The following is a 24847-nucleotide window of genomic DNA, read 5'->3' on the forward strand; positions in this document are numbered from 1 at the left end:
TACATTTACTAGGTTAATTTAACTTTCTTAATAAATATCTTGCCGAAATACTCTTATTACAAGCAAGCATGCATTTTTAGAACGTACCAACACAAACAAGAGGAAAGAGAAAGATCTTTGCAACCGATATCTATCCTAACCATTCTCGCTTACCTGCCAACAAAATTTTCCAGGACAGAGCTTTTCCCTGCGCTCTGTCCGCCTACCACAGCAATCTGAGGAAGGTCTAAATTGACACTCTGACCAATTGAACTGAAGGCGTCTTGTAGCTTGTTGATTAGGGGAATCAGGTCTTCCATGCCCCGGTTCCCCATGGCTTCGTTAGCTCAGACAGCCCTTCAACACACCGCAGACCGGAGGCTAATGTTAGCTTAGCAGCGAGCTGCTCTCGGGTTACTCTGAAAGTGTTCAGCACCGTCGCTTCAAGCAGCTCGCTTCTTGTAATCTCACTTCAAAAACCGGTGCGCCTGTCTGACAAGGGTAATTCAGAGAACCATAACTTTGTATTCTTTAACGCGCATAAATTAGGACCTCGGCGAGTCGAAACGGACGGAAAACTCGCAAAACAAAACTTCCTCTACATAAACGCTATCCGGTTTGAGGACATGACGTCAGATCGAAACCGGTGAGAATATGTCCACCTACTTTTTTTTTTTTTTACAAAACTGAGATGTCTATTGGCTAATCCAGAAGACTCTCCTCATAACTATGTTTTCATTGGGTGTTCAAAAGGCGTGTTCATCTTGCTGAGCAAGAAACGTGTTTCTAATTGGTCAAACCAACTGTCGGTCGTTTCCACTACATGTCAACGGTCGGAGGAATATGGCTGCTACCATAACCTCTGAAGCAGATGGAAATATCAAAGAAAACAGCATGTTTTTAAAGAAAACTTTAGCCACCGTCCCGCCTCTTACTCTGAGGATTATTGCAGAATGTCCTGTGACAAAAGCAAGAGCTTGTGATCTGACTCTGCCTCACTCCAGCGTCAGCACGCCGGTTTTTATGCCTGTTGGTACACAAGGAACCCTGAAGGGGATCACGTCGGATCAACTGGAGGGTCTCGGTTGTCAGATTTGCTTGGGAAACACGTACCACCTGGGCATGAGGCCGGTAGGTAGATTAACGGTATCTGATGGATGATTTGTTTTTTACTGCTAATTTTTCACCGATATAGAACTCATATGGTTACAATCCTAACTCTAAATCCAGATGTTACCAGATGTAAATGCCTGCGAAATCAATGAAGAAACATTAATGTATTGTCTCGCTGTATTTTTTGATGGGAAAAAAATATACCAGAAATTTTAATTTCACCTTGCCTTCTAGTGCTTTTAGAAGGGGGTGTAAATAGGTATTTTCTTCTTACTTCACTATCTCAAGGGACCTGAGTTGATAGAAAAAGCCAACGGTTTACACGGGTTCATGAACTGGAGGAGAAATCTTCTAACTGTAAGTGTACCTTAAACTTTTTGAAAAAGATTTTGGGAGCTAAGTTTCGGCTTTAAGTCTGTTGTAGTATACACAAAGGTTGCATAATATGTTGGAAATATGTTGTCATCTCATAATCAATATCACAGTCTATTTATTTTCCAGCAATTCTATCAAAATGTCAGGGAATTACATATTTCCTGGCATTAATACTTCTAATTGGAGCCTTACTGCAGTAGTTACTCCGATGTTGTGGGTCGCAAAGAGTGATGGAAGTTATAATGACACAAGAAAAATCTATTGTCATAACAATACTTAAAAATAATGATTCAAATCGTAGAGTTTTCCAATACTGTACTGCCCTGTAATAAATATCGACTCGAGGGGATATGAAATAAGATTTATATGAAAAACTTTATTTTTTCCTCTTTTTCTTTCAGGACAGTGGAGGATTTCAGATGGTGTCTCTCGTTGAACTCTCAGAGGTCACAGAGGAAGGGGTCAAATTCAAGTCCCCATATGATGGCAAAGAGATCTTGTTGAGTCCTGAGAAGTCCATTAGCATACAAAACAGTCTGGGTGAGCTAAATGTGTATTATAAGTTAGTTTTAGAGCATTTTAATTGTTAATGCTTTTCAGTGCTTTTCATTATGTCTTTTGCTCTTTTGCAGGGTCAGACATAATGATGCAGCTGGATGATGTGGTCAGCAGCACTGTGAAGGGACTGCGTGTGGAGGAAGCCATGCATAGATCCATTCGTTGGCTGGATCGCTGTATAGCAGCTAATAAGCATCCAGATAAACAGAACCTTTTTGCCATCATCCAGGGAGGACTAGATACAGAGCTGCGCAAGGCCTGTTTGGATGGTGAAAAAAGAAAATATATAAAAATAACCCCCCATATTGAAAGTTTTAAAGACTCATTGTTCTTGGAAGTTTACAATATTTAGTCTCCCTCTCTCATTGTTTGTCTTCATGCAGAAATGACTAAACGTGATGTTCCTGGTTTTGCCATTGGCGGCCTGAGTGGAGGAGAGGAAAAGGACGATTTCTGGCGGATGGTCACACTGAGCACTGACCATCTGCCACGAGAAAAGCCTCGCTACCTGATGGGTGTCGGGTGTGTTCTTATGCACATGATTCAAGAACTGTGCTGTTTATTTGCTATTGAGCCATTAATCTCTGTGTATCCCTCACATGGGCAGGTATGCCGTGGACTTGGTGGTGTGTGTCGCTTTGGGATGCGATATGTTTGACTGCGTCTTCCCAACCCGCACTGCAGTAAGCTCCCTTCACCTCACCTGCTAAAAAAAATGGAACATTTTATTTAAGGTGATTGATCCACATTGATAAGTGATTCAAAGTTTGTCTGTGACCATGATTGCTGTCTTTCCTCAGAGGTTTGGTTCTGCCTTGGTACCTTGGGGGTCTCTTCAGGTGAAGCAGAAACAGTACGCCAAAGACTTTCAGCCTATAGACCCTGACTGCCAGTGTCCCACCTGCAAAAGGCAAGTGAATGAAAAACCATTTACATTTCAAGCTGGAATAGCTGAACTTTGCTTTTACTTTTTAATTCTTCATTAATTTACATTGAAACTTTGTTAATAATGTATATCTGACCTATCAACCTATCAGTGGTGACTTATGTTGTCAGCAGAAAATGCTTGAAATGTATTTAACCCAGGAATGTCTTTTTCTTTTTTTTAACGTTATTATTTATTTCAGACATAGTCGGGCCTACCTGCATGCTTTGTTTAAGAGTGACACTGCCGCTATGCATCACATCACCATTCACAACATTGCCTACCAGGTCAGTATCAGAAAAATCCTACAAGCTCAATGTAACTTTGAATTGTTAGTATTATCAGATAACTCGTTTTAAAGCAAATTTCTTTGCTGAATGCATTATTTAAATGTTAGTATTTCCATTTTTATTTTTTTTTAGATTTGTTTAGTGTATTAGATTACGTGAGAAAACGTTCAGTTGGAGTCGAGATGGTTTCAAAAATATTCAGCCTAGTTATACTTATCCTTTTCTCAAATTATTTTGTTTTCAAGCAACACAAACTGTCCTGTTGTTTAAGTGTAATGCACTCAATGGAAAGCCTCACAGTTACATAAACAAGGAGCTGTTGGAAAAATGTAATAGTGTTGTTATAATACTGTGTTTCAGACAGAATGCAGTCGCTTTGCCAAAGAATAAAGCTGCTCATTCTGGTTCCACAGTGGCTCCTTTTATCACCAGAATAGCTATAAAAGTCATTTTTTTAATCTATGAGCCATAAAAGCTTACTTTAAGAGTTAAGAAGAAGAGTGGGAGGAATATTGGCAGCATCATTAGATTGCTTTATGAGAAATGGAGACTTTTTTTAATCTAAGAATCTTGGCAGTCACAAGCTGTTATAGTTTTGGCTCATCACTGAAGCCCAATTTCGTTTTTACTTTGCTCATATCTTCCAAATAAGCATTTAGCCTGTTTAAAATGAAATATCGATGGGATGAATTTACCCTGTCCAATGCTGACCTTTTGTCACAGTGATGTATTGTGCACCTGCTTATTATTGTAACAGTTTTAAACTGAAAATCACAACCTATAAATTGATTTTTCTATCAAACTCAAAGCGTTAGTAAGGAATTAGAAATGACTGAATATCACTTGGTAGATATTGATGAATTGCTCACATAGATGTTCCTCTCGCATGCAGGGAGGTGGGGACAGTTTAAGACAATGATAAATAATTTCAACTGAATAAGGCAGAATTTTGTGTATCAACAAATTTTTAGTTTAAAGGTGCACTTAAATGTGCACCCAGGTTATAGCATCTCTTTTTCTTTTTTAAAATTTCTGACACTAACAGATCGGTTTGTTTTTCAGCTGAAATTTACAGAATATCATATTTTAAAAAACGCATACACACAATGGAAATTATTTACGAGGATTTTTACTTTTTAAGTCCTAAAAACCTGAAACACCGTTAGGTATCAAAACATTATTTAAAAATCCCATTCCCTGCAGGACAATGACACTTTTTGTATTAAACCCCCTCAGAAGTTTTTTTTTGTTTGTTTTTTTACCAGTGACTTAAAGAACAAAACAAACAATCAGAAATGTTCAACCAGGTTCTAAAAGCTTTAGATAATAATCTACTTGTGCCTGATGTTATCCCTGGGAGGCAATGGCAGTTTTCAGAATCCCTTCCTTTCAATCTGCAAAGCACAAAAGACCTATTAAAAAATCCAGAATATCCCCAGAGGATATTTATCCAAACCGAGCTAGTCAAAATAGTTTGGAGGTGAAAGTGAGACCTTCTTATTTGACATTGTTGCCTTCTCAAATTGAACCTCTTGATGTCACCGACTGTTATTTACTGCACCTTTAATTCAGTGTGGCGTCTTAGGCACTCCTGTTTCCTCAATCTGTTTTAATGATTTATCAGAATTCAACAGACTTCAGTAATAACGTAAATAAATATTCTGCTGCCACTGTATAAAACTCCGACTGCTCAGAATATCTTGACCTGAAGCTGACCTTTTATTTCTCAGAAAATGCACAGCAGATCATAATGGATCTCTAGAGGTTTACAGTAATCAAATGATCCTTTGTTCTGCTCATGAATGTTTTTTTTTCTGTACAGCTCACCCTGATGCGTTCTGTGAGGCAGAGCATCGTGGAAGGCTGCTTCCCTGAGTTCATACGGACATTCATGAAGCGAATGTTTCCATCGCCGGATCAGTACCCCAGCTGGGCGGTGGAGGCTTTGGCTTCTGTAAATGTGACTTTGGAGTAGAATTTTGAAGTTGGACTCTGAATGGAGGGAACCATCAAACAGACTGATTTATTTTATTTTTTTTAAAAAAGAAAAACTTTAATAACTTTTTTACATAAGATTGTTTTCTACTCTTTGCATTTTTAAGGTCTTTAGAAATACCTAATTTCACAATCAGCCACTGAAGGAGGAAATTGGCTTTAAATTAGGTTTGAAACACACGACTGTTTCTTCTGAAATAAGCTGTTTTGGTTACCATGGTTACAGAAGAAATCCTTTTTGATTTCTTTTTTACTTCTCTGTCAAGCCTTTTATAAACGTAATATAGTTCAAGACTGTTTTATTTTCACCACTGTAGAGTGCTATTCTGGGCTTATCTCTATTAAGGTTGTGTTTTTTTAAAACTTGCATCTCATCACATCCTGCTAGAGCTGATTCAATTTGGCTGCCTGCAGATTGTATGTTTGCTCTTCGATGACCACTAGAGGGCGAAATAGATGCATCTTCCTGAACTTCTGCTTCCAAAATGAGTATAAAGCAAAAGTTAATAAATCAAATAAAGGTAGATTAAAGATTTGGAGTGCACAAACACAGCAGTATCAAATTACACATACGCCAAGCTCTTCATCTAATTAAATGAGTGTTCCTTATTGGATAAACACCTGAACTCACATAAGTGTTAATTTGCCAGGGCCAGGAGATTAATATTAATTAATGGAGGTTAATTTGAATAACATCTGTTGTCAGCCCTCCTAAGTACCCCATATGAATTTCATTACTTTTTCCAGAACATTAATGCCGTTTCATCTTCTGAGTTGTAGATAAAGTAAAATGTTGCACAAAGTCGGGTGTTGCATTAAAGAAAAGATAGTGAATTTGTTGCAAAATTACATTACATATGTTGGCTGTTGAAATTACTTTTCTTTTTTTTTTATAGGAATAAGTGAGGAAACCAACATGTTCTTCCTGATGAAAATGAGTTTATTTTCCTCATCTTCTGCTTCCACTGAGTATTCTAATTAAATTTAGTTTATGAATAAAATAACAGCTCTCAGCTTACTTGGCAAGCCACCCAAAATCGCGTTAAATGTCTTCCAATGAATATACACCATCTACAAATCAACTAATTTCCGTTGTACATTTCAGCTGTGCTTTTCCAAACTTAATTTTAGATAACTGCATCCACCTTAAAGTGACTATTTAGTCAGCAGTGGAGTTGAGGTGAAAAAATAAATAAAAGAGAAAGCGCGGATAATTCCACGCCTCTGAGCCTCTTCTGAGTGTGTTTGGCATTTCTGGGGGGTCAAGGGTGAATGTGGGACAGATCGCAGAGCAGTAATTGCTGTCACAATTCAGTGTGGATTCTGTGAAGATCGCTCTTTGCTAATTGCTATTTTTATGTTGTTCTAAGCCGTGATTTCATAATTGCATCTGCAAGCTGTCCCCTTTCTGTGCGCGCCTGCCCCTCAGTGCGTCCATGTGGAGCTCAGGCGGGGAGGAGAGGATGCTGCTGTTGGGAGAGAAACCAGTTGCGCTCAGCCTGAGAGTGGAGTCTCCCCTCCCTCCAAGCACCGAGGGATAAGCTTCCTCGACCTGTTGCCTCGTTTCGACTTGCAGTAAAGCTGCTCTTTTTTTGTTGTTGTTGCGCAGACTGGAAAAGAAGAAGTGGATTTTTCTCTAAAGGGGGGAGGCTGAGGACAGTGCCATGAGACGGACCAATGTATTCGTCTTTCATTTACGTTGTGAATAGCAGAAGGAAGAGTAGCGGAGCTGTTGGTTCCGGGAGCCACCTTCTCGGCCCGGAGGTGCGGTTTGAGGTGCTATTTCTCTCCAGCTCCGTTTTTATGAGGGAGGTGAACCATGGTTGAACTGGAAAAGGAGGTGCTCCCGTTGCCGCCTCGGTACCGGTTCCGAGACCTGTTGCTCGGGGACTGGCAGACTGATGACAGGTAAGATAACAGATTGTCTCTCCTTGTAGCGTTTTACGCACGGCGCGCTGCATCTGTTGCGCATCTCTGAAACGGGGAGAGCATCACATCAGTTTGGGATGAGAAGAAGTGGCTCGCAGAGACACAATGATCCCATTATGTCAAAGCTCAGTGCTTCAGGTGTATGAAGCAGCCACGCTGTCGACCTGTTGGATGTTGCAACAAGTTCCTCTTTTCCTTGTGTGCGCAAAAGCGAGTGTTACAAATCGTAACTGGAAACTGCACACTCCAGTATTCAAATTAATTTATTTAAAAACCAAAATGAGAGCAGGAGGCCAGCAGTAAAAACATACAACGCTTTATTATGTACATTTTTAAAAGAAAAAGTGCAAATGGGGGGATTTGGAACAAGTCATTCAGCAAAATCTACCAACAAGAAGAAGCCCATTGAAAACATTCTCCTACTTATATTCATCCCTCAATGCCACATTTTCTGAGATTAACAGAACATCTGCCACCTAGACAGTCAACCTGGATAACTGGCAATTAACCTTTCCCTACAGTCCACTTTGCAGGGCAGCCGATTTGACGTGCTGTATGAAATTTGTTGCTTTAATAAGCTCATTTTATTATGCTGTCAAATGGAAATATTTACCCCCTTCCCCAGGCCCAATGTGTCTTGTTGCTAGGTGGAAACAAGGACCAGAGGACTTGCTTGTGGAGTTGAGTGGGTGTTTTTAAAATCTGATAATTGGGTGAACTCACCAGTCCAAGTCTAAACATTTTCAGCATACCAAATAGGAGAACTGTAGTTATGTCCATGTGATAATACAGAGATTGGCTTTTTCTCTCTCTCTTTTAGTACAGTTTATGGCTCCTGTTTTTGCAGCTTAATGACGGAAAATAATATCATGCAGTTTATCTCCTCCCTGACCATTGGGTCACTGGCTGCCCAGCAGAAGCCTGAACCTGTTTGCTCTTTCTGCCTGTAGCTCCTCTGGCCTTCTGAAATTTGTCATCTATTGCCCAAGGACTGATGTTCCAGTGAAGCGTGACCTCAGAGACCCGATTACAGAGGTTTTGCTGGCTTTTATTTTTTCTAAGTCAGCGAGACAAGAAGGGATTCTCTCTGTCAGTGCAGTTACATCATCCTCTTGAAACGGAGAGGAAAGGAATATACACTGTTAAATTGGCCAAACCATCAACTTGACTAGTACTGTGGTTCAAGACTCATGGTGTGTGTTGATGCTTCACTGGCTTCCCCAGATGTTCATTAAAAAAAAAAGAAAAAGAACAATAAGATTCCAAGCTAATTTCTCCTCATAGTAAATCTATAAGGTGAATAGCATAGACCACATGCTGGTCATTGTTCACATCTCAAAAAATACATTTTCTATTCCACCACCTAATGTCAGGGCTGTATAATATTACATAGTTGTTACTTTGGAATATGTCAGAAATATGTTTATGTAACAGTAACCTATGCCAAGAAATTGCATATTTATTTTAAATATCAATGAAAGAACAATTGTACAATCTCACTCTTTGCTGTCTTGCAGATTTTGCTGTTTTGGTTACATTTAAATGTATCAGATCATCAAGCAAATGTCAGAATTGTACCAAAAAAAGTTATATAATTACTTGTGGCCCTATGTGAAAATAGAGTTATCACCCTTAATCATGTGTGAACTATGATTAACTACTTTAATTGATTTGCTTTAATTTCACTATCCACACTCAGGCTTGGTTACTATTTTACCTGAGAACGTCTCTGACAGCATAAAGTCTGTCACAGACATTTATCAGACTGGAAATGTTTCACAAAGGTTTTTCTAAGTGTTTGAGACTCCAATATATAATGGAAGGGTGAAAAACTTTTCCACAAATGGTCAGCCTGTCAAAATTATCTTGAGAACACATTCACGGCACATCCAGACGGTCACAAAAAGAACCAAAAGCATCGTCTAAAGAACGGATGACCTCAATCTTCTATGTTAGAGTTAATGCTAATATTATAAAGAACGAGAAACTGGGCAAAATTGTATCCATGTGATAGATTGATGGCAAAAAAAATTAAATAACACAAAAGTCTATCTCACATTTGTAAACAGACATTCTGAAGATCTCTTAGACGTTTGATGAGGAAAAACTACAAAACTAACAGTGTTTCAGGTACACTGTTAGTTTTGTGTGCTTGTTAGGTTCACCGACCATAACATGGTGGTGTTGGGTGGATGCATGCCCCTTCAGCCTAAAAGCTAAGGGGATAAGGGACTGTCTGTGGCTCTAAAGCTAACTTTATGTTGTTGATTTCAAACATCATCAACACACTGGACACTTTGCTTTACTGTGATAAAGAGACATTTTGTGCTACCTGACAACATGAGCAAAAATAAGTAGGTACAATCTTGTGGGAATTTTGACTCTTTTCCACTTATATAAACAAGCATTCACTCTACCTTCTTCAAAGCTGTGCTAATAAGTAATGGAGGTTCATCCAAATACCTTAACAGAATATTTCTTTAGTTTTTTAATTTTACAAAACTGAGCTATGCTTTCTGGGGCTTCATGCCCCTAGGGTCACCCAAGGCAGACAGGTCATAGGTCAGGGACCAGACAAAGAGCAGCCCAAAGACCCCGATGACGAACAGCAACATTGGATTTCGTGTTCCCTCGCCCGGACGCGGGTCACCGGGGCCCCACTCTGGAGCCAAGCCTGGATGGGGGGCACGATGGCGAGTGCCTGGTGGCCGGGCATTTTCCCATGGAGCCCAGCTGGGCTCATGGAGGGTTCTGGGAGTTCGCCCAACCGGTCTACATGTGTTTTGTGGACTTGGAGAAGGCGTTCGACCGTGTCCCTCGGGGAGCCCTGTGGGGGGTTCTCCGGGAGTATGGGGTACCGGGCTCCTTGATACGGGCTGTCAGGTCCCTGTATGACCGGTGTCGGAGTCTGGTCCGCATTGCCGGCAGTAAGTCGGGCTCGTTTCCGGTGAGAGTTGAACTCCGCCAGGGCTGCCCTTTGTCACCGATTCTGTTCATTACTTTTATGGACAGAATTTCTAGGCGCAGCCAGGGTGTTGAGGGGATCCGTTTTGGTGGCCTTAGGATTGCATCTCTGCTTTTTGCGGATGATGTGGTCCTTTTGGCTTCATTGGGACGTGATCTGCAGCTCTCGCTGGAGCGGTTCGCAGCCGAGTGTGAAGCGGCTGGGATGGCGATCAGTGCCTCCAAGTCCGAGGCCATGGTCTTGAGCCAGAAAAGGGTAGAGTGCCTTCTCTGGGTCGGGGGGGGGGGTGTCCTGCCCCAAGTGTAGGAGTTCAAGTATCTCGGGATCTTGTTCACGGATTGGGGAAGAAGGGAGCGGGAGATCGACAGGCGGATTGGTGCAGCGTCTGCCGTCAAGCGGGCGCTGTACCGGTCCGTCGTGGTGAAGAGAGAGCTGAGCCAAAAACCAAAGCTCTCGATTTACCGGTCGATCTACGTTCCCATCCTCATCTATGGTCATGAGCTTTGGGTCATGACCGAAAGAACGAGATCGCGGATACAAGCGGCCGAAATGGATTTTCTCCGCAGGGTGGCTGGGCTCTCCCTTAGAGATAGGGTGAGAAGCTCAGTCATCCGGGAAGGACTCAGGGTAGAGCCGCTGCTCCTTCACGTCGAGAGGGGCCAGTTGAGGTGGCTCGGGCATCTGGTCAGGATGCCTCCTGGACGCCTCCATGGTGAGGTGTTCCGGGCACGTCCCACCGGGAGGAGGCCCCGGAGAAGACCCAGGACACGCTGGAGGGACTATGTCTCTCGGCTGGCCTGGGAACGCCTTGGGATTCCCCCAGAGGAACTGGTGGAAGTGGCTGGGGAGAGGGAAGTCTGGGCCTCCCTTCTGAAACTGCTACCCCCGCAACCCGACCACAGATAAAACCGAAGAAAATGGATGGATGGATGGATGGATGAAAACAGAAATAAGAAGAGGTCTTGACTTTAGAGAGATATGCCAAAAATATCAAATTTACTTCCAGCGAGAGAATTTCAGCCCAAGAGCAAACCAACCGATCCAGTAAATACAAAAAAAAGCAACAACAACATAATACTACCTCCAGTATGTAAATGCATATGCTGAGAACAGGAACTGATGGTGCAGATGTGACCTTCATTAGAGCAAAACGACAGTTTGCCAGAAGACAAGGGCCTTAGTTGTTGCTGTAAACAAGTGCAGTCCAGAGCTGAAGACATATTTTCAGCAGAAGACTGTTGTACCAGCTGGGGTTGTTTTCTGCTTCGGGGACCCGGCGGCTTACTGTCTCCGTTTTCAACTGTGAATTCTGCATCACTGCAGCGATTTCTTTTACAAAATGAGAAGCCTTCTGTCTGTAAAACTGAGCTAAACTGATCACAGTCGGTACACTAACAAGTTTGCTAGACATACCGTGAAGGCAATTTTAAAACCTATGGAATCCCACTTTAGTGAGGTTTAGAAGAACATGTTGCACATGCAAAAACATCACTGACACCTCTTGTACCGGAGGACAAATTTCATAAGTTGACGGCTGATTGAAATGATAGTGATGCAAAAATAAAACCAGCCAACATAATGTAACTTTATCTATTGACATAAATTGTCTATTGTATTATTTCTGCTACAAAAAGGATTTAAAATCCCTTAGCAGTATATAAATGAGTGTTTTATGCTCAGATGTTGAAATAATCATTTCCACTTGATGTTTTTTTTATTTTCTGCATCCATTTTGCATTTTGATTTGAAGAGTTTGCTGCAAGGATACCGTTATCTGAAAATGTACCTCTTTGAATTTCTGCACACCTGTCACTCTTTTTGGCTCCTTTTGACTTGTGCCATCAGCATGCATGAATGCTGCTTTAATCCGCAAATATTTGTGCTGTTGTGGCAGTGGAGAGAGTGGTCATGCAGCGGCGCAGCGTGTTGATGTCAGCGCCTGGGGAGTAATCACTCCTGTGGAAAATGGACTGATTAGAGGGAAATTGAGAGCTATGATTGATAGTGACAGAAACTTAATTACAGCTGAATCACACAGAGTTTATCCGCCCTGGTCCATAAATCTAATATTTTTCATTTCTAGCATCCTTCATTTGCTGCCGGTGCTCAGATTGCTTTTATCCAGTAGGACCACATCCAACCTCAAACATCCGAATCTCAGTATGTTTACACAAAACTTATCTCCCCGACACACATGGCTGTGCTTTAAAAAAAATAAAAAATCTTACATCACAGAACACAGTAATACCTCTTCTGTCACCCTCAGTGGGCCCGGTCTATTCCTCTCTCCTTTCTGTTTGCATCCCTCTGGGTGTGTGTGTGTGTATGCGTGTGTGTGTGTGTGTCTCATGTGTCACCCTTATTTAATGTTCAGCCCCCCTCTGTCCTTTTTTTCTGTATCTTGCATTTGATTGAAGTGGCTCCAAATCTTTCTTTTTCTCTCTCTATTCAAAACCGTTCCTAAAGCCCAGTGGGATGTGATTTAGTTGTTGAACAAGATTGCAGTTGAGACTTTTGGAGAATAAATTTGATTTAATGATTAATTTCACACATGGGGATCTCCTATTCTTTTCTCTGAAAAATGTCTCCATGCATTGCATAAACCAATTTTTTTTCACCTCTGCTGTTTCTTTAATTTAATTACATTTTTACAGAGACAGAGAAAATAATACATTTCATGGATTTCATGTCTTATACTTTTGACAAATGACACAAAAACATAGATACAGCTGGCCCTCAGTAAATTCGATGCAACTTACTTAAATTTACATAGGGAGTCTCCTAAATTCAAAAAGTGAAGTATATATTTCAAAGTACAGGGCTCCTAGAACGTTAGATTAATTTTACTGATCTTCATTATCCTCAGGAGTGAGTGTGTATGTGTGTGTGCACACATGGTTGTTTGTATTGTGTATCGATGTTTTGCTGTGTGATAAACTGGCGACATGTTCAAGGTGAAACCCACTTCTAACCCAATTACAGCTGAAGACAGGCACCAGCCCTTCCATGACCTTATCAGGATACATGGATATAGACAACAATTGGACATAACTAATTTGTCTGCAGTAAATTTAGTTTTTTAATTTGTCTTATGTAAAACCTTCCAGAAATAAACCCTGGAATCTTAGTTTCGTTATTTGAATTGAATTCATTCAATAACTTTAAAAAATACCAATAAGTAAGTAGCTATTGAGCTGCACCTGAAAAATGTGCCTCTGCAGACTGAAACAAGAGTTAAGTTTGGTTTCTGCAGAGCTCCCACCGTTCTGTATTTCTGCACTGTAAGTGAGAAGCACGCAGATACTCATCCTTTTGTTGGAGAAGTTTTTAGAGAAATTAAACTGGGAACATTCTGGTGCCTGTTCTGATCAAACCAACATTTATATTTTTTGCCAGTGAGTCAGAGGCTTCTGTTTGGAGGAAATGCCAGATGACTAAACAGTCAAGTACAAATCTTCTTCAGACTGTTGAGGACTTTGCCAGTCAAGCAAACTGCCCGTATTTACCTAAACTATGGCCGATTGTCCAGAAATAGCTCTATTTTTCTTGTCTGGTTCGGAGTTTAATATTTGTCAACCTGGCACCCGAAGTTGTATTATTTTACCAAAATTCTGTTGTGTCTACAATTGATCTTGGGGAATATCAATAAAGGTCGGTTGGCGCTTTAATGCAAAAATGTTACTCCTATCTGAGTTTAACTCAAATGTCTGATTTGATTAAAGTTGACTAAAAGCTAACAAAATCTCCTCAGCTGCAATCAAACCACTGTCATACAAATCACAGGCTTTTGATCTTAAAACAATTTCTTACTTGTCTCCTTCTCAACTGGCGCTGCTCCAATAATTTTTTTCCTTCCCTCTTAATTTTTTTAATCAAATCCTAATCTAGTGAGAACAGAGCAGAACATGATCTCTCAATAATGCCAATATTCATATCTATTAGCCTAACAGTGTGTGAGCGAGATTTTCACAAAGGATTTGTATTCTGCTCATGTAGGACCTCAAATCGCCATGAGCTATTTCTGTCCAGAAATCTGGGAATAAAAATTGTATTGTACATAATTTTTTCATGTGATCAGCCTTGCCTTTGGCAAATACGTTTAATTATCAAATAAGATACTTATAAGCTTTAATTTGAATGGAAGCGAAAAGGTAAATTATGGATAGACATGGTGTAATATTCCTAATAAAGTCTTTAACATGTTAACTCAGAAAAAGTTAACGCATGTTTTACAGCAAATTCACCTTATATGCATAGGAAAACAAATTAAGGTGCCAACATGGTTGATTAGAAGATTTGGGCGTCTATTGTCTGCAAAGACCAAAACTTTTTTTGAAAAATATTCTAATAAATGGCTTTTAATTAGCCCTCAAAGGTCGCCAGTTCATCACTAGGCAACATAGAGACACACAGGACAAACAACCATGTGTGCACGCTCTCCTACCTGAGGCTAATTTAGAGAGACTAATCAGAGGAAAGTACAGAAGGCAAATAATGTACTGTCTCTGTTCTGAAAATATAACATTTTGTATACTTTTTAGCGCTTTTCAACTGATTGTCAGATTGAAATCAGGACTCTGGACATAGATTTTACTTCCAATCAGAATAAACACATTAATCAAATTAGATACTCACTGTGTTTGGCTTAAATTGGTTGCACCCTGTCTCTTTTAATGACATGATAACAACAGCCTAAAGAAGTATTGACAACAGACAGTAAACAGGTTGTCTCTCATGGTCTTCAAGGCTCTAAGACTATTTTTAGGCTATCTTTGACTGCAAATACACCTTAATGAGGCAGCTATTGAATTCCCATGACAAACCTTGAAGTTTTTGAATTTGCAATGTTAACACTTCAGTCTTTTCATGCTGTGCATGGAAACATTGCCGTGGGGCAAGCCAGCAAATATCTGACTGTTTTTGGGGGTCTTGCAGTGGGAAACTATAAGACCCAAATCCAAAGTGTGGCAAACTGTTGGGTGCTATAGCCTCAAACACCAAAAGAATTACATTTCAAGTCCAAAGCAGCTCAATGACACAAAGGACAGAAAAACAGAAAGTTCTTCTCTCATGTTTCAGTCATTTTGCATCGGCCATTATTCTCAAAGAGATTTTTTTGAAGCCTAGTGTGAAAAAAAGGCCCATATCTCCCATTGATCTAATCAAATCTGCAATGCCTGTGCACAAGTGGAGCTAATGCAGTCTCCGGAGATAAAAAGATAGGATTTCATTGAAGCACTTTCAATAGAGTTGAGCACCAAGTCAAGCCATATATTATTTCATGATTAGAATAACTAATGCAGGGCTATTTGCTGTCTTTTTGTTCTGTCACTCAATGAGTTTAAAACTGAACTGAAGCCATATTTCTCAGCTTCAGCTTTCATGCCTGTAGAAAACTTTTCTTAGTATCAAAACGACAGAAGCCAGAGAGCAGCGGATGCATTTTATAGTGAACACTAAAGTTTTTATCTTTTTGTATTTATGTCTAATATGCCGTAGGATTAAATGCTAATTTTCTTGTAAACAATTCTGGCCTACGGACTACACTCACTTTTAAGTCGGGTAGAAATCTACATGCATTAGTGCAGTTTGTCACTCATAATTATATATTTTTTTTCTTGTTTCTGAACTAGTAAATGAACAGAATAACAGACTCTTTGAATGCCTCAGTCATAATTATGCTCTTATGAAAGTGCTTGATGCACTGGAGTGATAAAATCAAATAGGTGGCAACAGCGAGGGGTATTAAAAAATGCTCTTCATTTCGTTTGACTCCTCCGTTAACATGAATCCCTGAATTGTAAGTCATGAAATATAGAAATGTGCCTGGAAAATGGATTTTTCTCATGCAGGGATGTGTCCACACGGCCTCGTTCTTTTCCACCTGCCGTCTTTGCTCTTTTATGTGGGTGATGGTTGTGTATCTGGGTCAGGGACAAGCTGTTCTCCTGCCCTTTGCTTGGTTGAAGCACAGTGCACCTTGTCTCTCTTTTAGATGTTAGAGCCGGGTCATGTCATTCATTTGCCTCATTTAGTGTAACTGAACTTATCTGCCCTTGTTTATGATCTGTTTTACTGTGATTGAGAAGCATTTCTTTCAGGAACTTCTTTGTTTAAGAAACCAAGAGAGCTTCTATAAACTCACCTAAATACACAGAGAAACTCACCTTTACCTCAGAGGCTGAATGAACTTCTCATAAAACTGAAGACAAAAATCTCTACTAATAAGCTACTGATGCCAATTGTGATTAGTTCCCAGCAAAGCATTGCATAAAAAGGAACCCCTTCCCTCTGTAGAGGTTCCTGTCTATGAGCTGTCACTGCCTCCAAAAGGATTTGTGACACAGAAATATTGGAAATGAATATTTTATATAGGGCTATGTAAATTTATCCAATTACTTTTGAACCTTTAGGAAAGAGAGAGCTAATTATGGAAGACTTTTTATTTCTTAGCTGTTCCTTCCTCTAGGGTGCAAATAGCACACATTTAAAGCTGATGATCTGCACTTCAGGATTATTGTTGTAATTTATGAAGCAGACATAAGATCATTAAACTGTCAGATATAAAACACTTCTGTTACATCCTTTAGTTTAGCTAAATTGATGTTGTGTACCTCTTGAACCTATTGGCCCTAGTCTTCCAGCTCAATACTTTAAGATTATTTTACTTATTTTAAATTTTAGCCTGTGAAATTTTATGTAAGTCAAGTATATTTGTTCTTAAAAGTGAAATTTTACATCTCACTCATAAAGTTGTGAATTTAGCTACAATTACTGTAAGTCAATAAAGTGTTTGATATAAATTTGGTGACATGGTTAAATGCAAAAAAGAATAACATTTGAATTATTTGTTTTAGTTGTGTCTAAACTGTCAAAATTTTGCCCTGGCCATGAAAACTTGTGTTGTAATTTTTATTGAAACTTAACATGAAATTATCAAAATATTCTAATTCCTCTAGAAAACTGGTATGTAAGGCATAAAATTTCCAAGGTTTTGGGGATCAGTTTTCAGTTTATACAGGTGTAGAAATTTTTCTTTTAGGTATGTAAACATGTAGAAATCGAATGTGTATGAATACATTTAAGATAAATGTAACTTCTGCTAGGGGAAATAATTAAACTGTCCAAATATAAGGTCTGCAGACTGTTTCATATCTTTTATTGGGTAAATTCTACCAGTTAGTTTTATCAGTGTGCTGGGAATGATGAATTCATCCAGACTAACAATGGCAGCCTCTTCTATGAGGGGGACATGATGTGCTAATGAGAAAGGAGATACCGAAGGAAAAATATTCATAGAGGACAGTAGTTTCTGATTTAAACCGAATTATTGGAAAGTATATCCAACGAGAGAAAGAGCAGATGGATATACAATACAGGAATACTTTAAAATCTAACATTTGAACTAAGAAAGAAACGACTTAAAATCTTTGTTCCCTTGTGTGCTGATACAATCTTGTTACCGCTGCACACTCACCATGTACTACCACGAACCTGTGGAAAGAGAGAGCGAGGAAAGGTCAAGGGCGTACATCATTATCCCTATCATCTGAGAATGCATTCCAGGCATCGACGATTTTTAAGGTGATGACCTGCAATAAAAAGCTGGAGCCACAGATGCTCCTGGCATCCAGGCTGTTTCACAGACACAATTTCTTATGTTTTGAAAGACAACAGCGTTTAGGTAGAGAGAAAGGTTTTAGCTGTAATGTCTTCTATGGTGTTGGTGAATGACATAGACATGATTGGAAAAATGACTACACGCTTTAGTCCACAGCGTTCGGCACTAAAAGATGGATTTCACAGGGGCGACAAAACAGAAACGACATGCTTCATGTTAGGAAACAAACACTGGTGATATTCACAGATCTGAGCTTCCTCATGTGCCATGCCAAGCTTAGGAGTGGAAATAAGTTTATATTTAAGATATTTTTTTATTTCTCCCACACCCAATCTGTTCTGAAGACTTTTTTCACAGCCTGGTAGCTATCAGTTTGATTCCACTTGTGAATTTAGATCATCTCATTCAATCTGAATAACTCCTAATAAGAAAGAAGGCTTCTTTATTTCTTTTTTATTCACTCAATCACTGCTTTTAAATTTAACCATGGAGCCAGCACAGTGCTGCTGTGCACATGCACACATTTAGGTTTCTGTAGTTTCCTTTACTGTGTCATTAGTTGGCCGACTGCTGTGTCATTATAGAGTGAAGGCATGGGTGGAAAAAGCAGGAGGACAAAGCTCGACAATCTCTCCCTCTCTAAGATCCGCCTCTGCATGTCTCCTTCGGTCTGTCTGTCCATTTAACCGTGTCTCCTTATTTTGGCTCACACTTGTGCATGCTAAGACAGATTTACTCCACATTACAAAATGATGTGCAGTCATCCTCTTCAAAGCATGCTTTCTTTGTTAAAACTGAGCTACAGCTTCAGATCTTTTTTTTTTTAAATTAGATTTCAATTATGCTTTTGTTTAATTCATATTTTTGACGAGATCAAAGGATTTTCTTTTATTTGATACATGGAAATGTTATTCCTGAATTCACAGATTTATATAATTGTTTGGAAAACTAACATTTTCTTAAAGAATCTAGTAAATATTAGCTTTTCTGAACATGCGGGTGTGTGTAGGTAGTGGTTATTTCTATATATTCTTTCCTTAATTAAATACCCCAACCCAACAACATAGAAGATTACTGTGCTTCAAAGTGCCTTGCAAGAGTTTTAAGACCCTTTGAACATTTTCACACATTAATTAGAGAAACAGCAGAGAGGCCCACGGCGACACTGGAGGAGTCCCATAGTTCCACGACTCAGGTGGGAGAAACTCAACAGGACAACTATAGTGCACTCCACAAATCTTAAGTCTTAAGATAATTATTTTTTAGATTAAGACAATTATGGCAGAAAACCTGTTAGAAGATGCAGAAGACTTGAGACACGTGAGGGAGCTCATCTTTCCTCAGGAAAATGACCCTAAAGATACAACCACATACATTTCATTAAAAGGTCATGACTATAAACCACTTCCATTTTGATAATTATGTGTCATTTTGTTGGTCTAGCACAGAAAAACCCAATAAGTGCTTTGAAATTTGTTATGTCACCAAAGTGAAACATGAAAAGAATACTTCTGCAAGATGCTGTCTCTGTTTTCAGCCATCAACTCTGCTTTTAAAACATTCATATTAGATGCCACCGTAGCTTTAAGATATAAAGTTTGAACATGCTTCAAGAAAGAAACTTGAGTGTTTATTTGAATTCAAGGACATAAGTCACCTAAAATGTCCTGGGAAATAATGAAACCGGTGGGGAAAAAAAAAATCTGAAGTCGTTGGATGTGATAGAAAAACACTGTCAGCATGAGATAAAAAAGTGCTTTTTCTGATGGATGCTGCTGTAAAAGAACACATTACCTTGGAAGAAAGAAATCATAAAAGCATATGCAGTATTTTTATGAGAATAATAAACAAGAATACAACACAGCAAAGCTTTTCAGAAGAAATGGAGGACGATAACAGACGTGCAGCTGTGGGAGGCTACCGCACTATTCTGGAAGTACTTAGTAGGCTGTCGATTGCTTGAGTGGTTGAGTTTGCATCTTAAAGAGTATCTAGGGATTTAAAAACGAACACAAAGAAAGACAGGTTGGATTTTGTTTTTAAATGATTTGCTAAGTGTATAAACTTAGTCCTTAATTATTAGCTTAATCTTGTCGAAATGCGTTGTCATCCACTTGGATGTCAAAACTTTACCACAATTAGCCTACTTATGTATTTTGTCAACCGTCTTGTTCTTATAGAAGGTGAAAGCTTAAGTAAAACCTCCTTTTAGTATGGAGCTATGCAGATTTGTGTTCTGGGTTTTTTGTTTGTTTGTTTTGTTTCAATCCCCATTATGTGTTACCAATCTGCTCAGAGAGAAGGGGGCCGCCGACAAGTTGCAGTGGGGCCTTCAACTCCGATGGCTGAACACAATCCACTGGAACATGTTTGCACACATCTGCTCCTGTGAGACTGAGGGAAGCGAACAAAAACGGCGTTCCCATAGAAACAAAAGAAAGTTACCGCCTCTCCCAAATCTTCACTGAGAGGTGTGCTGCTTTGGTGTGTGTCAGACCATGTGGACCGGTGATAAAGCGAACCCTCCGGAACACAAAGAGGACCCCCTACCGACGCTGCCACCTCTTCCTGCATTCAGGAGAACAGACACCGGTTGTTCTGCTCCTCTTTTATCCTCCCATGTTGTATAAGGAGACCACCAGCGTGCGGGGCCAGACTTATTTCACGTCCAACCTGAGTCATCCACTGCTCTGTTCACTGAATCAAAGCAGAGCTGCGGAGAATTTCCCCCCCTGAGGTGGTCAGACAGGAAATGCAGTCACCTTACAGCCTGTGTGATAACGTGACTCCACACATGGAGCCGTTTCTTAACCATTTCCGCCACATGAAAATCCGCAGGAGCTGGACGTATAATTGGTCCGATATTACTAATACCCAGGTAGCAAGTGTGCGTTTTTTTGCGTTTGTACGTGCATAAGTCTGCGTGTGTGTGCGCGTGTGTGTGTCCCTCCTAACAGGGGGTGCCGGACTGGGGAGGCAGAAAGAGCAGTAATTATGGCCTCCCATGTTCAGCAGAAACATCAGAGGGAAGTAATTTGTTGCTCTATATTTAATCAGTGGAGATAACGAGAGCGAGTGCGGCTGTCTGGGCCGATGGGCAGGCGCACAAGCAGGAACACCATTTCCTCCCAAAGCCATTAGTCTTTAATGTAGCCAGCCGCACTGTCATAGTTTCATACTTTTCTGCTCAAATAATCATTATCTCCTTTTCTATCTCCAATTTACTCAAGTGTACGCTTTCTTTTCTTCACCTTTGTTCTTTTTTGCTGTTTACCTCCCACCTCTCGCTCCTCTCGGCTCCTGTTTCTTGACAATGAAAGAAGCGTTTTCTCCCCTCAACTACCCAAAAGCACCTCCTTGTTTTACTCGTTTCCTCATTATTCTCACCTCTCTCTTACCGACTGCCCGTCTCTCCATGCCTCTCTTATAGGGTGCAGGTGGAGTTCTATGTGAATGAGAACACTTTCAAGGAGCGTCTGAAGCTCTTCTTCATCAAAAACCAAAGATCCAGTAAGTCCTCGAATTTTGAAGCTCACCTCCAGCCATCTGGAAACGAAATGTGAATATTGCTGTTTTTCCGTCTTTGTTTCCACCCATTTTTTTTCCCCACTGTTGGTGGAAAAGATGGGTTTCACTTTTGAGCGTCAAGCTCTGTGGCTCTTGCTCTGTATTTCATCATGTTTCCTCAACTTGTCCTCTCTTTGAAATGGTCTCATCTGTATCTCTGGTTGTTAAGATTAAACCTGCTTCGTTCAGAGTGTTAAACTTTTTCCTGTTAGCCGTTTATAGAGAACTTCACACTTATTGGCCCTCAGAGTAGAAGGTAAACTCTTTAACACGGATTCATCTTTTTATTTCCACACCAAGAACTTCATATTATGGATGTTTGACTGAAGATGTGGACACATTTAGACAAACAGATATTTGCTTGTTGGTGATTTTCTGATTGACAAACATAAACACACATATCAGCCTTATGACTGAAATAAGTCATAAGAATAATGACTTCCCTATTTGTTTTTTAATTAATAAATAAATGTAATCATTCTAAAAGGCTGTATTTCTGCAATTTTCAGTGTGAAATTCTGACTTAAAAGCATAACAAATTTACTTTAAGCCTTTTTATGCTTGTTTACCAGGAGTGCCAATATGTTTTAAAATGGTATAAAGAGTAACTCATAGAATACTATAATGTGTCTTTGTGTTTTTTGTGATTTAAAACATTCAGTGTCTATTCCCTTTCGATTTGCATTACAGGTCTGCGAGTGCGAATGTTTAACTTTGCTCTGAAGGTGCTGAGCTGCCTCCTCTATATCGTCAGAGTCCTGCTTGACAACCCGCAAGAGGACAGGCAGGACTGGTGAGAGAACCGGCGATAACACGGGGGGATTAATGAGGTGAAACTCTGTGACTTTAAGGGCCTGATAACAGGAGCACCAGGTCAATATAAGAGAGATGATGGTGTGTGTAAAGGCAGATTTTTTGCTGGAGAACAGAGGGATGTTGGAGTTTTTGCTTAAATTTTGTAGATGTGGCAGAGAAAAAGAATTGTATATAAATGGGTTGTTTTTTTTTTCCCTACTTCTTCATTTGTTTTGCCCCCTGCAGTGGCAACGGAGTCAACTGCACCAAGCAGAACACATCTTCCCGTCACTGGAGTGAGTTTGACTGGTAAGCATGCAAACCGCTGCGGCGCTAATGAGGAGCGATGGCCTCTGCCTGCGGACGAAACCTGAGAATGAAACCACACATCCAGGAGGACGAGAAACCCACGACCCCCGGCTCACCGGACGGAAACGCTGCATAACACGATCAATGCAGCTTCACTGGACCGGCGCAATCTGCAGTATTGATATTAAGCAGGACCTCATTCATTTGTCACAATCCAGCTGTATCGAGTAGCTGTCATCATAATATGTACGTAGTGGCTGCGCAGGCTAATCAACAGCGATCTAGTGGAGATAAAGTATGTAATATACTAGAACAGAGACAGAAGAGCTCTGGACGGCGTGCACAGACCTGAGGCTGTGTCATATCTCCTGTTCAGGGGACCTATTGATCTAATTGATGGCTAATGACACTGGCTTAGCTCTGGCTCCAAATGAATAAGGAGCCTGACATAGTGAGTTCAGGCCGCCTCCCTTTGCAGGCAGCATCACATTCATGGCAAGCAGCCTACCCTACGCTCTGGCGCGCCTTGGAGGAAGGAGAAACACCCGTTCCATCACAATAAGAATTCAAATGTGAATCCGCAAAAATGACTTTACTCCTTCCATACGAGCCCTCTGTGTTTCAGCTGTGAACACTGTAAACACAGCTGGATTAACTCAGCAACTCAAGTTGTGTTTGTAGACACAGTTGCAGTGTTTGGGGGAAAGAGAGTTGCCTGTATTTTGCATTTTAAAACTATTTATATAAACATTGTTTTTACTCGACTAATCTCCGCCCTCCAACCCTCTTTTCCCTCCAACCCTCTTTTCCCTTCGTTGCCTCTGTAGGAAACTCATCATCTGGGTTGACAGACCTCTACCGCTGTGGGCGCTGCAGGTCAGATATTTCTTATCACATGCCTTGTTAAACATTTTTCAGCCTACAGTCATTCACACATACTCACAGAGTTAGTATATGTCCCAAATACTAGGTTATATGGGATATTTATTGGTCAGCTGCAACATTAAAATCAAGAATGTGATAATAATTAATGACCTAGAACTTAAGTAAGGTTTTAATATCTCACAGTATAGCTTAGGCCTTTTGCTGATTGTTTATTCACTTCATTGAAGGGAGGCTGGATTTTTGTCCCTTCACTTCAGTGTTTTTCATTGTAAAGAAGATGGACCTTGTATTTTTATTTGTCTACTGTGCTATTCAACCCCTAAACATAATAGAAGACAATTTATATGCATAGTTTACGTCTCATTGCACCAAAACGCATCAAGCTGCATTGGACCTGAATGTAGCAAATACATTCATATTGATTTTTTAGCTGATTTGTCTTTAAGAACTTTAAATAACTGTTAACTTGGTAAATGATTAACTTGTTTGCTTTTTCTATAAATGGAGCTTTGAGAAGCCTTTTAATTGTGAATAATCAATAATACATTTTTAAATGCAGTATGTGTTTCAGTTTTACAGCTCAGAACATAATTTCACCAATATCTTGATATTAAGCAGGACCTCATTCATTTGAAAGCATTTAGTGTGGTTAGCATGGCTGGCATTAGAAAATAGAATCAGTCTATATATGTATTTCGTGCTAGCTTAACTGTGACATTTCTAAGGGATTACTAAGATATTGCAATCCATCATGATACATGACAGGTAAAATTGGACTTCTTAAAATAAAATACAGCAAATTTGCTGTAATGTTCAGTTTCCTTTTTTTAGCCAAAGTGCCTCCGTAGAAAATAGTTCCCTTTCTAAAAGTGTCGTGTCTTTTTGCTTCCTGTGATTCTATCTCAGGGATGCTGAAAGAAACGCCATCAAAAGTCTTTTTCCCACATTAACAACTTCCACACAACCTGACCTGTTAACACTTACATGTGGGAGGCTCACTGATCAGAAAAAAATAATCTGTCAATTCTAGTTGGCAGTGATTACTTGGTGTATCCTGCACATCCTTGCTAAACCTGTTGCAGAGCCTTTTAGTGATAAGAAATAAGAATGAGGCCTAATAAGTTTGTCAACGCTAAGTTTTATTGGAATTTCTTAGTAATGTATTTTGTTTCTCAGAGAAAACTGCCTCTGGTTAGACCAGCGTTTCTCAATTCCAGTCCTCAGGTCCCCCTGCTCTGCATGTTTTAGATGTACCTCTACTCCAGAGCAGCTGATTCAAATGATTGCATGACCATCAAGAGCTGCAGAAGCCTGTTAATCACCTACAGATTCAATCCAGGTGTGTGGCAGAAGGGGAATGCCTAAAACATGCAGGGCGGGCGGGCGGGCGGGCCTGAGAACTGGAATTGAGAAACACTGGGTTAGACTGATTGTGGTGGCAGGATGTGCCCATATTGTCTGTTATTGTGTGTTGTAGCGTCAGGCTGCTGTGCAACCTTCATCTAAACATGATCAGAGTCACCTATCAGGTGTTTTCACTG

At 40.0% G+C, this 24847-nt stretch overlaps 3 protein-coding genes across 12 annotated transcripts in view; 2 read left to right on the forward strand and 1 right to left on the reverse strand.

Moving 5' to 3' along the window:
- The window catches only part of dnm2a (dynamin 2a), a 29997-nt gene extending 29392 nt beyond the window's left edge, over positions 1-605 (reverse strand). For 5 of the 8 annotated variants that reach the window (XM_044099399.1, XM_044099398.1, XM_044099397.1 and 2 more), the window contains exon 1: positions 154-603. In XM_044099399.1, the coding sequence (XP_043955334.1) occupies positions 154-314 (161 nt within the window). In that variant the 5' untranslated portion in view covers positions 315-603. Of the gene's footprint in view, positions 1-153 lie in introns of all 8 variants that reach the window. The other 3 variants (XM_044099402.1, XM_044099401.1, XM_044099400.1) reach the window with 2 other exon arrangements.
- A 147-nt stretch (positions 606-752) lies between these two features.
- qtrt1 (queuine tRNA-ribosyltransferase 1) lies at positions 753-5469 on the forward strand. Its single transcript, XM_044099403.1, has 9 exons — positions 753-1110; positions 1381-1449; positions 1869-2007; positions 2100-2294; positions 2409-2547; positions 2633-2708; positions 2826-2935; positions 3153-3237; positions 5063-5469. The coding sequence occupies exons 1-9, from the start codon at positions 823-825 to the stop codon at positions 5213-5215; spliced, it is 1254 nt and encodes a 417-aa protein (XP_043955338.1). The 5' UTR covers positions 753-822; the 3' UTR covers positions 5216-5469.
- A 1189-nt stretch (positions 5470-6658) lies between these two features.
- LOC122821462 (potassium channel subfamily T member 2) overlaps positions 6659-24847 on the forward strand; it is a 45543-nt gene continuing 27354 nt past the window's right edge. Inside the window, exons 1-5 of one of the 3 annotated variants that reach the window (XM_044099406.1) lie at positions 6659-7143; positions 21181-21260; positions 22008-22110; positions 22359-22421; positions 23249-23297. In XM_044099406.1, coding sequence (XP_043955341.1) covers positions 7055-7143; positions 21181-21260; positions 22008-22110; positions 22359-22421; positions 23249-23297 — 384 coding nt within the window. In that variant the 5' untranslated portion in view covers positions 6659-7054. Of the gene's footprint in view, positions 7144-20238; positions 20629-20852; positions 20982-21180; positions 21261-22007; positions 22111-22358; positions 22422-23248; positions 23298-24847 lie in introns of those variants that run through there. The other 2 variants (XM_044099407.1, XM_044099408.1) reach the window with 2 other exon arrangements.

This window comes from Gambusia affinis, linkage group LG19 (genome assembly GCF_019740435.1).
Source record: "Gambusia affinis linkage group LG19, SWU_Gaff_1.0, whole genome shotgun sequence".
Lineage (NCBI taxonomy): Eukaryota > Metazoa > Chordata > Actinopteri > Cyprinodontiformes > Poeciliidae > Gambusia > Gambusia affinis.